At 34.4% G+C, this 14561-nt stretch overlaps 1 protein-coding gene across 1 annotated transcript in view; it reads left to right on the plus strand.

Annotated features, from left to right (window-relative positions):
- Window positions 1-14561, plus strand: part of IQGAP1 (IQ motif containing GTPase activating protein 1) — a 113587-nt gene that overhangs the window by 58165 nt on the left and 40861 nt on the right. Inside the window, exons 12-15 of the mRNA XM_031956701.1 lie at window positions 490-653; window positions 887-1047; window positions 3608-3732; window positions 6500-6663. Coding sequence (XP_031812561.1) covers window positions 490-653; window positions 887-1047; window positions 3608-3732; window positions 6500-6663 — 614 coding nt within the window. The remainder of the gene's footprint in view (window positions 1-489; window positions 654-886; window positions 1048-3607; window positions 3733-6499; window positions 6664-14561) is intronic.

Genomic DNA, 14561 nt, shown 5'->3' on the forward strand with positions numbered 1-14561 from the left:
ACTGAGGGTTTTTTTTTTCTCCCTGAGGCAATTGGGGGGTAAGTGACTTGCCCAGGGTCACACAGCTAGGAAGTGTTAATTGTCTGAGGTCAAATTTGAATTCAGGTCCTCTTGACTTCAGAGCTGGTGCTCTATCCACTAGCTGCCCCCACCTTTTTTTTTTTTTTTTTTTTTTAATGCTAGGGTGGTTCTTGGGCAGCTGGGAATGAGCCATTCCATAGGGAGAAGTTGAAGATTGTGAGAGAGTGGGAATGAAAGAGGGAGCGAGGAGGAGAGAGACAGAATGGGTTGAGATCATGGTGCAGGTGGAGGGGTTTAGTCTTGGCAAGATGGGCCACTTCTTCATTTGAGATTGGAGTTAAGGAGAAAATAGGTGGGGGGTGTGTGTGTGTGAGTAATTGAGGTGAAGAGGGAGAAAAAGAAATTTCTTTGATCAAAATTGGGTATTTCTGTTAAGGTTGCTTTTCTCATCTCTTGTTCATATTCCAGGATTGGCAGCAGTGACTTCAATTAATGCTGCAATCCGTAGGGGTGTTGCTGAGAAGACTGTGTCAGAGCTGATGAATCCAGAGGCTCAGTTACCTCAGGTGTTTCCTTTTGCTGCTGAACTTTACCAGAAGGAGTTGGCTACTCTACAGCAGCAGAGCCCAGATGTAAGTAACTGAACCTGTGCAGTTTGTGAGGGTCAAAGTATAGAAGGAGTCTTCACAATCATTAGGATAATTCAGTATCATTCCTCAGCATAGCTTGATAGCATGTTCTTTCCAGGTAATAAATGACTTTCATACGGATTCTATTGAAATACCTCCTTCCCTTGATAATAGGTGACATTCCTCACACCTGTTTCCCCCCCCCTCCTTTTGTTTTCTCTCTGTGTTTTGTATAGCATAACCTTACCCATCCTGAACTCTCCGTTGCAGTCGAGATGTTGTCATCAGTGGCCTTAATCAATAGGGCTTTGGAGTCAGGAGATAGAAATACTGTCTGGAAACAACTTAGCAGTTCAGTTACAGGCCTTACTAACATTGAAGAAGAAAATTCCCAGAGGTGAGTGACCCAAGGAGGAAGAAATTTAGAAACCTATTTTAAAGATTCTCATGTTTTTCTTTAATAAATTTTGTATTTTTAATGAATTTTATATTTCCCCTTATGTCTGTTCCTCTTCCCTCTCCCAAAGAGCCATCCCATGTAACGAAGAATATGTTTCATCAGAAGAGAAGAAAAAAATTCACAAACAGCTCAATACATTAAAAAAATTTTTTTTGCACACGTGCATTGTCTCATACCTGTGGACTTCTCACAGCAAAAGAGTAGTGTGGGATATGTTTTCTCATATCTCTTCTTTGGAGCCAGAGAACATGATCCTTTCTTTTTAATTCACAACTTTCACTTTTAATTGCTTTAATGTTCTTTTCCTTTTACATTGTTGTAGTCATTTATTTAGTTTTTTTGACTGCTTCACTCTGCATCATTTTATGTTAATCTATGTTCCTCATATTTGTCATTTATTAGAGCACAGCAATATTTGTTATGCCATGTACCACAGTCAGTTTCCAGTGAAAAGGCATCTGTTTTGTTTCTGGTTCTTTGCTTTCACAAAAAATGCTATGTTAAATATTTTGGTGAATTTAAAATATAAGTCTTGTAGTATAATCTGAATCAAAATGTATGAACATTTAAGCACTTTATTTGCAAATTCCAAATTGCTTTCCAAAGTGATTGGGTGCAATTGAAAACTCCACCAATACTAGTATATCTTTCTATGACCCTTCCAACATTGATTATATTGATTTTGCCAACTTGTTGTTGATGAGGTGAAACCTCAAGTTTGTTCTTTATTATGATTTCTCTCGTTATTAGTGATTTGGAGGATTCTGTCATGGTTAATAGTTTGCAGTTTTTTGGGTTTTTTTTGATATCTGCTTTTAAAAAAAATAATAGTGGCTTTTAATTTTTTCAAAATGCATGCAAAGATAGTTTTTAGCATTTACCTTTGCAAAACCTCATGCTTCAAATTTTTCTCCTCTCCCCATCTCATCCCTCCTCTAGACAGTAAGCAATCCAATATAGGGTAAACATGTGCAATTCTTCTAAATATATTTTCACATTTATCATGCTGCACAACAAAGATCAAAAGGGGAAAAAATGAGAATAAAACAAGCAAATAAACAAACTAAAAAAGGTGAAAATACTTGTTGTGGTCCACATTCAGTTCTTTACTCTCTCTGGATGCATTTGGCTCTCTCCATCCCAAATCTATTGGAATTGGCTTGAAATCACCTCATTGTTGAAAAGAGCCAAGTCCATCAGAATTGATCATTACATAATCTTGTTACTGTGTACAAGGTTCTCTTGGTGCTACTCACTTCACTTGGCATTATTTCATGGAAGTCTTTCCAAAAACTATGAAACCATGATGATTGCTTCTTATGGAACAACAATTTTCCATAACATTCATATACCATAACTTAACCAGCCATTCCCCGGCTGATGGGATGTACACTCAGTTTCCAATTCCTTGCCACTGCACAAAGGGTTTCTGTAAATATTTTTGCACATGTGGGTCCTTTTCCCTTTTTCATGATCTCTTTGGGATACAGGCCCAGTAAAGACATGCAATTGTTCTTTTTTTTTTTTTTTTCCCCTTAAGGTATTCAGGGTTAAGTGACTTGCTCAGGGTCACATAGCTAGGAAATGTTAAGTGTCTGAAGCCAGATTTGTACTCAGGTCCTCCTGACTTCAGGGCTAGTGCTCTATCCACTGTACTACCTGCCTCAAGGTGTAGAGAAAACGGATCTCTAAAATGTCAAGGGAAATGACAGAAGGAAGGAGGGAGCAGTAGTGGTTCCAGACATTCAACTCCAGATGACCCAGCTGTCATCAGTCTGTCTGGTGTTGGCTGAAAAGAGAGAGAAGTGGGTCAGTTTGACAAAGGAGAATCATAAATGATATTCTTGGATTAATTAACTCATGTGCACCAATTACTTAGGAAAGAATTCCCTCTATCATGAGAATTATTAAAGAAACTGGAAAGCAGACTGTCAAAGATCAAGCTTCTATCATTATCTTATGTAGAAATCCATATTAAATACCAGTGACCTGATTATCAAAAATCATGACACTAAAAAAATTAGAATAGAAACATTATATACTGTTCATAAATTGAATACGTGTATCTTTAACCAAACAAAGGATGGGCAATTACAGAAGAAAAATGTTCATTTATTAGCTTCTTTTTATAATCCCTGTTCAATCTTATTTGGAGACAATGTGATTTGTGGATTGCCTCTTCTCATAGGAATTGCTTAATTGGACCTTTGGTTTCAGTGTTTTGTCTTCTGAGGAACTTGTACTGTTGTATTTTGGCATTTGATCTACTTTATAGCTTACTTTGCATTCTTATACATTCTCCCAGGCCCCAGAGCACTTTTTAAAAAGAAAATGCTCAATTTCACATTGGTTGTCTTGATATGCATGACTTAATTAATGCCCTCTTCTCCCTTATAGCTCTTGGTTTCCATCTCTCTTTCTTGTTTCTCCCATGTTAATTCAGAAGTTTTGGTTCTGCTTACACTGTGACTTCCCTTCTTTTTCATTTTGGCATCAGGTATATTGATGAACTAATGAAGCTGAAAGCCCAAGCCCATGCAGAGAATAATGAGTTCATTACATGGAATGATATTCAAGCTTGTGTGGATCTTGTGAACATGGTGGTGCAAGAGGAAAATGAGCGTAAGTGTGCTAACATCCTTCCAACTCAGACAGAAACTGCTGGTGCCATTAAAAGTACTGTTTTTAGTGAAAAATGAATATAAAATAAAACCCAAGAATCAACCTCTGTCTCCTCCCTCCCTCTCCTCTTTTTTCCTTCCTTTTTCCACTCCCCTTATCATCATCCCTGAGAGTTACTAAAAAAGGGGAAAAGGTACTCTTTGGCTGAGAAAGAGGACATAACCTTGTGTGCTCTTAAACGAGGACTGCTAATTATTATCATTTTCAAAGGAATTTAATTTTGAGGTGTGTAATACTAAAGAAAGATTCTGAAATATACAGGATAGCAATTCATCATACACATTCAAAAATTGAATGAAGATAGAAAACAAATTTACTTGATAATGTATCTTTTTTATTTGATGGTGATTATTTGGTCTGCAAATTATATTTTTTGCTGGGCACAGAAATAAAGATTACATTGCAGTTCCTATATTCTGAAATACCTTTGGAAATAAATAACTGTTGTCTAGTGAAAAGAGCTTTGGGTGTAGATTAGAGGCTTAGATTTGCAGTTTGATACCTTCTGCCTTTCACTTATCCCTCATATTCTGTTTACTTATTTGTGGCTCTTCCAGTTGTGAGTCTATGATCCTGGGATCTTTTTAGATTTTTGGTTGGAAACTCACTCTCAAATATTTAGGGATTTATTTCAATTTGGAAGACTTGATGGAATGCCACTGTGTCAAGCACTGTAGCATAAACTAGAAGATCTTGCAAAGCTTAAATTCTAAATTCATTTTATGCTTATGTTGCTTATAGCTCAGGAAGGAGATGAGATGCTGCTAACTTTGACATAGAGTATTTCATGAAAAGCATATTGGAAAGCTGTAGAATAATGTCGCTCTCTTGTTGTCTAAAGGGAAAATAATCACTGACTAAGGATACGAGAGAAAATTTTGTCAAGGTAGTTAGCATTTTAAAAAATATTTTCCAATTATGTGTGAAAATAATTTTTAACATTTGTTTGGGAGGTAACATTTGTCTTGGCCGCACACAGCAGTACTTAATTAGTAAGTAAGCAAACGGTTACTAAGCACTTCTACTGTGTCAGCCATCATACTGTGTGTTGGGGGTGATACAAAGAAAAACCAAAAACAGTTTCAGCTTTTATGGAGCTTACATTCTAATCAGGGAGATAACATAGTAAAGGAATGGAAATTTGGAGGGCATGTCACTAGCAGATCAAAAGACTTCTGAGGAAAGTGGCACTTAAGTTGTCTAAAGAAAACCAAAGATTTTTAGTTAGAAATAAAGGGGATAGAAAAAGAAAGAGAGCAAAAGACAGAGAGGTAGAGACAGAAATCAAAGGGAAAAGGAGAGGGAGGGAAAGAGAGCACTTGAGACAAAGAGGACATATCAGACTTGGGGAACAGCTAGTGCAAAGGCATGGCTATCTGCTGAAATGGTTTAAGTTTGTGTTACCCTTGTGTTACCCTTGGAATAAAAATCAGGAAATCATTAATTTTTTTCTTTTACATGTTGGAGTATAACTGAAGCTTATGACAAAGAGCAAATGTTCTCCAGTATCACATGAGGTTTAAAATAAAACAAATAAAAAGAAAACAATTTGGAACTTTGTAAAAAACAAAACAAAACAAAAAAACTTTTCTTTCATTAGTTAAAAAGTATATAGTGTGTAAGATTTAATTTTTCCTTTTAAAAATAGTTAATTACATATTAACTATTATATTATTGAATTATAATTATATACATTAACTAATAAAATAGCTATTAATATATTTTATTTTCTTCATTATCATATATGTATGCATCCCTCTCCCTTCTCTGCTCAGTTATCCTTTATAAAGAAAGAGGAGGGAAAGTGTTTAGTAAAACAACCTATCAGCCAAGGCTGAATATATACAATGTTTCTTACTTATAGTATCCTACATCTTTAAGAAAGTGAGGATGGGCAAGAGGGGAGGGAGGAGGGAGAGATCCAAAGCCAAAAATAAAATTGAATTGAATAGGGGGAGAAAAAATTAAGGGAAACATTTTTGGTCATCTCTTTTTTTGGGCCAAGTTTGGTCAACTTGTGTAATCATAATGACACAGTTCACTTTTTTTGTTTCTTTTTCTTTTCTCTTCCACCCTCCCTCTTTGGTTCCTTTGCATTTCCATTGTTGTCATTGTGTTGCTTTTTTTTTTTTTTTTTTTTTTTTTTTTTTTTTCTGATCTGCTTACTTTACTTCACATCAGTTTCATAAATGTTGCCATGTTTTTCTACAGCACTCATAATTTCTTCTGGTATAGCAGTGTTCCACTGCATTCATGAGCTACAGTTTGTAGAGTAGTACAATTTGTCATTCCCCAACTGATAGGCATCTGCTTTGTTACTGGCTTTTTGCTATTATAAGAGTGTTGTTGACAAATCTTTTGGAGTTATGTTAAGCTTTGACCTTCTTGGGATATAAGCATGACTGTTATCTTTGAGTCACATTTCTGTCATTTAGTATAATTCCCAATTTCTTTTCATAACAGTGTGGTCAAATATAATGTAGATTAAGTAAACAGGAAATATATAAACTGAATTATAGATACCATTATGTGGTAACTTTAGTAAAAACTAAAGTTTTAGTTTTGATTGATTTTTATATATGCTGTTTGGAAGAAATCTTACAGCTTAGACCAAGTGATCTGTTTTGAATGGAACCTGGTTAAGTCAGAATTTGGCCTTTTCATAATTTCTTTCCCTTTTGTTGATGTCTCATTATTTCCTTTTTAGGGATTTTAGCAATTGGCTTAATTAATGAAGCACTGGATGAAGGTGATGCAAGAAAGACTTTGATGGCCTTGCAACTTCCGTCAGTCAAACTTGATGGAGTACACACTCATATTGCCCAGCATTACCAAGATACACTGATTAGGGCTAAGCGGGAGAAGGCACAGGTGAGTTAAGGGCCTCTGAAGGCTTCTGTGAGTCACAGGACTTTTGCTGTGTTAGCACCAGACTGGAAGTGGATACATTGGGCTATTTATTCAATGGTTATCTGAGTGTCTTGTCACATATGATATGCTTAATCAGTGTTTGCATTGAATTCAGTAGTAAATATCCACTCATTGCCTACACTGGGCAAGGAATTATTGCAGGATTTGCAGAAGTTATAAAAATATATGAAATTTAGTCCTTGCCCTCAAGAAGCAAGCAACTTGGAAAGTAGAATAGACCTACTTACAGTCAGTGATTTCATTAATGGGGAAAAAAAAAACCCACAAGAAATTTTAAAATAAAATTAAAAGACTGAAAAAAAAAAAAACAGAAGAAAATATAAGGAAACTTATAAAATATAATATACTTCATATTAAATATATGAAACTATAAATATATGAAAATATAATAACTTCATATTAAAAACAACTGAGAAATAGATTAAGAAAAGATATTTAAAAATCATTATATTTTCTGAAAGAAATGACCAAAAAGAGTCTACACATCATATTTTAGGAAATCATTTAAAAAAAAAAAACCTTCCGATATCTTTTTGAACCAGGGGGCAAAGTGAAAATAAAAACAATCAGTTACCTCTGGAAAAAAAACCTTTTATTGAAAACTCTCAAGAACACGATAGCCAAAATCTAGATCTTTTAGGTCAAAGAAAAAATATTTCAAGCAGCAAGAGAGAAAGAATTCAAATGCTGAGGCGCCATAGTTAGGTTCACAAGACTTAGCCTCCATCACTATGACTGATCCACACAGTGACAAGCAGTTCCAAAGGCCTTCTCATGAAACAGGCTACCCATCCTTGACACAGAGTTGATTGCACTTAGAGGGCACATTGACTTTTTTGGGGGGGAGCAAGAGGGCATAGTCAGTGCTAGAATTTGTTTTGCTTGATGACATATTTGTAATAAGGAGTTTATCTCTTTCTCAAGGTAGAGAAGAGGTGTGGGGGGGGGGTAAAGGGTGGAGATAGAAAAGAGACATTTTTTCATTGATTGAAAAAACAAAACTTAATTAAATTAATAGATCCTTTTTTACTCTTGCATGTACTTTCCATATAGTATACCTTGGATATCTAAATACGGGAAATTTACATGCTTTAAGAGTTTTATTTTGAGAATGTCTTTCTAAGGAACTCGTGGCATTGCAAATGTTGTTACTAATTCCTAGGAATAGGGCTTAGTTTCTGTTTTATAAATTAGCAAACTATTTGCTAATATAAGAGTTAAGTTAACCTATTTGAGAATAAATGATATTGTGAGGAAATAAGAAATAAGTCTTACATATCCAATTTATCTATTAACCCATGTTGTTACTTTGTAGGCAAATATGTAGATATATGTTTTGACTTCTAGAAAAATTCTCTATGGAACTTTAGGCCTCTGACCCACATGGGATGGAGGTGTGGGGGTGGAGGACAGAAGGAGAGTCTAAGCATTCTGAAACCCAGGAGATTAAAGGAGTAATTTTCCTCACTCATTCTGCTCAGTTTAAAGGGTCCTCTTTTATTTGAACCAACTGAGATGAAACTTCTGTTGGAACAGATTTGAGGTGAAGTCACTTCCTTTGACTGAAATAATGAACATTTTCAGAAGTTCACAGAATAGGATAAAGAAATAATAGAGAACCCCAGGCTTAGCTGGATGACTATAGATGAGGTGAAATTGCCTTTTTTAGACATGAGCTTAAGCTCTGAACCACTCTTAGTCATATTGGGAGTAGTTTTAGAAATCAGAGTCAGTTACCAAATTTAGCCACAAAAAGGTCTTAACTGGAACTTAATGAAATTCTAATCTTCCTGGTAATTATTAAAGTAAGTTGCTAATTTCTATTAGGTGTTAGTACCAATGTGCAAATATGAATACCACTGGTCTACCAATTTTATAGCTGCCTTTTATCTTTTTTAGTTAAATGAATTTAAAATGTTAAGGCAATTGTCAACATATGTACCCTATATTCTTCCATCCTTGCCCTTTCCCTCCAATCAAAACTGAACAGAACCAGAACTAGTGATCCCTAGATTAAGAATAAGCCAAGAAGAGAAATAACTTTTAGAAACTTTTAAAAAATTTCAAAGAAGAGATTTGTGGCCTAAACTTTTCAAAAACCTAGAAAACTAGCAGATTGGCCAATTTAGGCTTAATGTGAGGGAAGATTCTCATAAATCAATCATTCAAGTTTTTATTAAGTTTCTATTAGGTTACAAAACATTATGCTAGCTGTTGGGGGAGGCCATCAAGCTTAGCAGAGATATTCTTATTGTATGGTTCTCACACTTTAGTAATTGAGTCAATTATGTGAAGGGTGCCTCTTTGCATTACTGATGTATTGAGCTTTCAGAATACTAATTTAGTCCCAGGTTTTTTCCCCCATGAGTCATTTTTTAGTCATATCTTCCTTAACCTGTATTTGTACATTTGATTGTTTAAACTTCAGATGTAGGACTATGTGTTTATACTCCTGAAACTCCTTTCTTAAGTGTTCACTGAATGTACAGTATTATGTTAAGTGCTCAGTTATACATAGACAGTTTCTGATGGAGAAGCTTTTAGGATCATGAGTTTTTCATTCACTATTTGCTCTTTCTCTTAACTTCCTATTATTTGCAAATTTGTTAAATATGTTAAATATGCCCATCACCCCTGCCATAGATTAAAATGCTACACAAAAGTGATGGAGGCATGTGGCCTCCCACAGAAAGCCCTCCAAGTTGATGCTCTTTGATTAATTGATACTTGGGATCCAGAGTTTTTATCATTTTTCAATTCATTTTACAACTGTGTCTTAAGCAGTCCATGCCTCTCTATTCTGTCTCTAAGGTGGTAGGAGAGCTTTGTCATGTATCTTATTGAAAACCAAATGGCACTTGTGTCAGTAACTTTCCTCTGATATATCATTTAATCCAGTCAGAAAAAAAAAAATAAGGTTAGTGTTTAGTAAGATTAATTCCCCAGAATTTGAAATCATGCTAGTTTGATAATTACTGTTTCACAAATTCTTTATTCTCAAGTTTTTCTTTGAGAGAACTCTATAGCAAGAGAGATATGTGGAAATGATTCCATTGGAAGTTAAATTGAAGTTGATTGAAATCTTTAGTTTAGAGAATACAGGCATTGGAAGGGATATGAGAGCTGTCTTTATATCAAATGCTTTGTGGAGAAAGAGTACATTCTTTTTCTCTTTGATCCCAAGGGACAGAAATAGGAGCAAGGCATGAAAGGTTTCAGAAAAAGCAGATTTTATCTTGACCGAAGAAAAACAATTTGAGTTTTTATTTTCAATCAACAAGCACTTTTTTCTTTATATCTCACATTGAAAAAAACAGAAAAAGAAAAACCAAACTCTTGTAATTAAATACACCTAACCAAGCAAAACAAATTCTTTTGTCTCAGTATGTTCAAAAATGTATGTATCGTTCTGCATTTTGAATCTTTTCATCTCTCTATTATAAGATGGATAGAATAATTTATTGTTGGTCTTATGGAATTGTGTTCGGTCATTGCATTAATCAGAGTTCTTAAGTCTTTCAGTTGTTTGTCTTTATAGTGTGGTATAAATTGTTTTCTTACTTTTCCCATTTTACTTTGCATCATTCAGACAAAGTCTCAACAGACTTTTTTTTCTTTCCCTTTTGTCATTTCCTACCACACAAAAGTATTCCATTATCCTTTTACATTTGGACAATTGAAATAGCCTCTTAGTTTCCTCCCTTAAGTCTTTTCCCCTCAATCTGCTTTATATAATTAGTGTTGATAGATAAATGTCACTGAAATGTTTTTATCATGTCCTTACTCTTCTCATAAATATCTTCAGAGGCTCCTCGTTTATAAATTAAATTCTGAACCCTATAACTTAGCATTCAAACCCTTCACAGACTTCCCCTAAACAACTTTAGCAAGGATTCTTTTTTTTAACTTGCTAGAAAGAAGGCTTTTATTAATATTCTTTTAACAGATTAAAAAACAAAGTGTAACAGGCTTCCTTCCAACTCTAACATTCACATTCAAGCTAGCTCGCGCTCTCTCTCTCTCTCTCTCTCTCTCTCTCTCTCTCTCTCTCTCTCTCTCTTTCTCTTTTTCCCCTGAGGCAGTTGGGATTAAGTGACTTGCCCAGGGTCACACAGCTAGGAAGTATTAAATGTCTGAGATCAGATTTGAACTGAGGTCCTCCTGACCTCAGGGCTGGTGCTCTATCCACTGCTCAACCTAGCTGCCCCCTTTTCCAGTGGTCTTTAAACAGAATTAGGTATCACCATTTGAGATCACCTTTAGTCAGTTAGAATTAGTATAGTTAGAAGTATTATTAGTATAGTTATAGAAGTATAGTTAGAATTAAATGGTATCTAATCCTGAGGTCAAGTAATGCATATTAAACTAAATTTTTCCACAATATAAGTAAGGCATGAGCACATAATCACAAATAGGAAATACAGCACAAATAAGCAAAAAAATCAGGTAAAAAATTCATACAAACCCATCTAAAGGTGAGTGTGATCCACTTTCCAGAAATGTCATATATACATAACAGAATCTTGTTACCAGTCTGTATACAACAAGAACTTAGTTATTTCTAATTTACTTTTATACATGTTTACATAAAACTATGCACAGTATTCATCTCTCTTGTTTTTTGGAACCATTTTAAAATGTCTCGTTTAGTTTTTATGTGTTTATGTTAATGTGGTCAATGAGATTTTAAGTGCCTTCAGGATAAAGATCTTTTTCTCATCCTCCATGGAATAGCTGTTCAGTCGACATTTACTGATTTGATTTGAGAACTGTGTTTGAAATTTGACTCTAAGGAAAATTGTGGATTGTGGAGTTGCTGTTAACTCTTAACTTCTGCATCTTTTCCCTTCCCTCCTCCTCCATCTTTTCTCATCTGGCAGAAAACTAACTGATAGAGATCATTTTTTGGATCAGTTTTAAGGATATAATATTTACTGATTTGATTTGAGAACTGTGTTTGAAATTTGACTCTAAGGAAGATTGTGGATTGTGGAGTTGCTGTTAACTCTTAACTAATGCATCTTCTCCCTTCCCTCCCCTCCACCTTTTCTCATCTGGTAGAAAACTAACTGATGAGAGATCCTTTTTTTGATCAGTTTTAAGGATATAATATGCTATTCATCCCATAGACTACTTTCAGTGAGTTGTTTTTTGTAGAGTTTAAGATAATAATTAGGGAATGAATATTCCAAGACATATTCATAGTTCTAGGTTCAGCTTTTGTTAAATTGCTCTTTTGTTACCTCTTATATATGCAAATTTTGTGATCAAATATCTGTAAATCTTAATATTTAATGGAGCAGTGATCCTGTGGGTGTGTCTACATTGGTGCCAATTGTGACCCATTAATTCCTTCATTCTTTATGAGTCTTGTCCTTGTCTTTTCTTTAATTCTTCATAAAAGATATACCCAACATGCTGGAAATGTTCCCTTGTTTTTTTATGTTTTAGGATACCATTGCAGCAGTAGGGTCATCCCTCTGTTGTCTCTTACTTTTTCTGAAAAAGCTCAGAGTCCCATATATTTAGGAATGGAAATGACCTCATAGATTATCAGATCCATTTTTACTAAAATGACTTCCCTCCTGTTAAATTTTAGATCCAGCATATTGTCTTGTAACAACTGTCAAAGATAAATGTAGTGATGAACTAACTTGGTAAGGCACCTATGCAGCTGAATGGCTTAATCTGACCATTGTGTGCTTTGTGGCTACCTATATTTTTTCAGTGTGGATTATTAAACTAATCTCTTTGGAATAGCTATATGGAGGAGGCACAATATTCTGTTTGAATAGAAGCAACTTGAGAGTCTCACCATCAGATCAAGTAGGTTAAAATAAAAACTCCAACAAAACAATATACCAGGAAACCTTATGTTATTTATTATTCTTAGTCATTTGCATAGTTGACTATTAAATGTTCTCTGTAGAAAATATTTTGAGATACTTTGCCTATTCCTTTGATACATAGTATTAAAGATACTATCAGATCCATTTTCACTCCAAAGAGATAAATTTAATAACATGCACAGGAAACAAAAAAGTGGACAGAGAATATGCCTTGTCCAGCTTATAAAATTCAGTTAGATAAACAACCTATTGATTTTGTGGAGAGCTGAATATTGACATGTGAAGTTGGTGGTTACTGGTGTCATCTTTTTCTGGGTTATAATAGCATCTGTGGCCTTTTTCTTCAATTTTGAAAACTTTGCCTTTAAAACTTTAAAGTTATCTTTAAAACTCTGGGGGTCTGAATGTGAATTTCTCCAATATGTTTTTGGTTAGTTCCAGTCATCTTTTCTGACTTTTGGATCTTAAATATCAGTCCATGCCATGAGTTCTAAATTTAGTCATTTCACTATCATCACTAATAAGAGTATCATTGTAAAAGCACTGAGAGTTCTGTTCCATTTCATTGCTGTTTAATGTCCTTCCAGTTTTAGGTATGCATCCTCTTAGAATGATCTGTCTCAGCTGGTCTCATGTCAGATTCTGAGTCTGAATTTCTCTGAAACTTTCCTCCCTCCTACATTCCTTTTCAGTAGATGTAGATGGAAGTCTTCTTCCTCCTTCCTTTGTAATGTTTTACAAATAAGCTTTTGATCAATCAGTCATATCCGTAGTTTTTATATTTCTTTGCTTGTCAGGAACATCAAGTGTTTGCTGCATGAGGCATTTCTGAACTTTTTTCTGCCTCATTGTGGTTGAGTTTCACATCAGTTAAACTTCTTAAATGTTGATAGGCATTTCCTATTACATAAATGTTCAAAGGATAGGAACAGACAGTTGCCAAAAGAAATGCAAAGTATTTGCAACTACATGAAAGAATGCTTTAAATCCCTAATAATATGAAAAATGCAAAACGGCATACCTCATACCTTGCAAATTCACAAAAACGACAGCAATCAGGGTTAGAGGTGGATTGTGAAAAAATTTTGCATACTAAGGCAATGTTGGTGGAGTTTTGAAATGGTATATTTTGGAAAACAATTTTGGTTTATAAAATAAAGTGATTAAAATGTCCATATACTTTGTTTGAACCAGAGATCCCATTACTGTCTCCCAAGGAAACTATCCATTAAAAAAAAAAGTAACCATATATTCCAAAATATTTAAAACGGTACTTTTTGTGATAAATTGGAATTGGAAACAAAGTAGATGGCCCGTGAAACAGGGAGTGCTAAACAAATTACACTTGTGTAATGGAATACAAGATGAATATCTAGAAGAATGAAAAGATAAAAATATTTATGGAAATATAAAATTATGTGGAATGTTCACAGTGACTTCACTATATTCATAGTAAGCACAACAAATGGAAAATAATATGCCAAAAAAAAAAATAAATGAATATGTAGCAAAATTATAACCATCTAGCATGACTCAAATGAAAAGATATGAAAATATTCCCTCACTAAATTTTCTTGGGGGTGAGATGTTTGTAGATGTTGCATATGTTTTCAGACTTTTTTAATGTGTCAATAAGTTGTATTCACTTCCCTTCCTCCTAAAAATTACCATTTTTTTAATAAGAGATGGCTCCCTGGAAGGAGGGGGGGACGGATTCATGGAAATACTCTGGTGAAATAAGAAACAGAAATATCAATACAAACTTAAAAGTTTAAAAAAAGAAAGAAATGATGGTAGGATTCATATTTTTATATTTCCCATCCCATTCTCTTTGAAAAGAGCATTCATGATATAAAGATAGAAGTAGTGTACAAACATCGGACTTGTTTTCACTATTGTATGGATTGATATGTCTGATGATTTGGAGTATAATATGAAACAACTTTTTCATTTCTCTCTGAAGAGATCTTGTGAGATGTGTTTCCGTGA

The sequence above is a fragment of the Sarcophilus harrisii genome, chromosome 2 (assembly GCF_902635505.1).
Source record: "Sarcophilus harrisii chromosome 2, mSarHar1.11, whole genome shotgun sequence".
Classification (NCBI taxonomy): domain Eukaryota; kingdom Metazoa; phylum Chordata; class Mammalia; order Dasyuromorphia; family Dasyuridae; genus Sarcophilus; species Sarcophilus harrisii.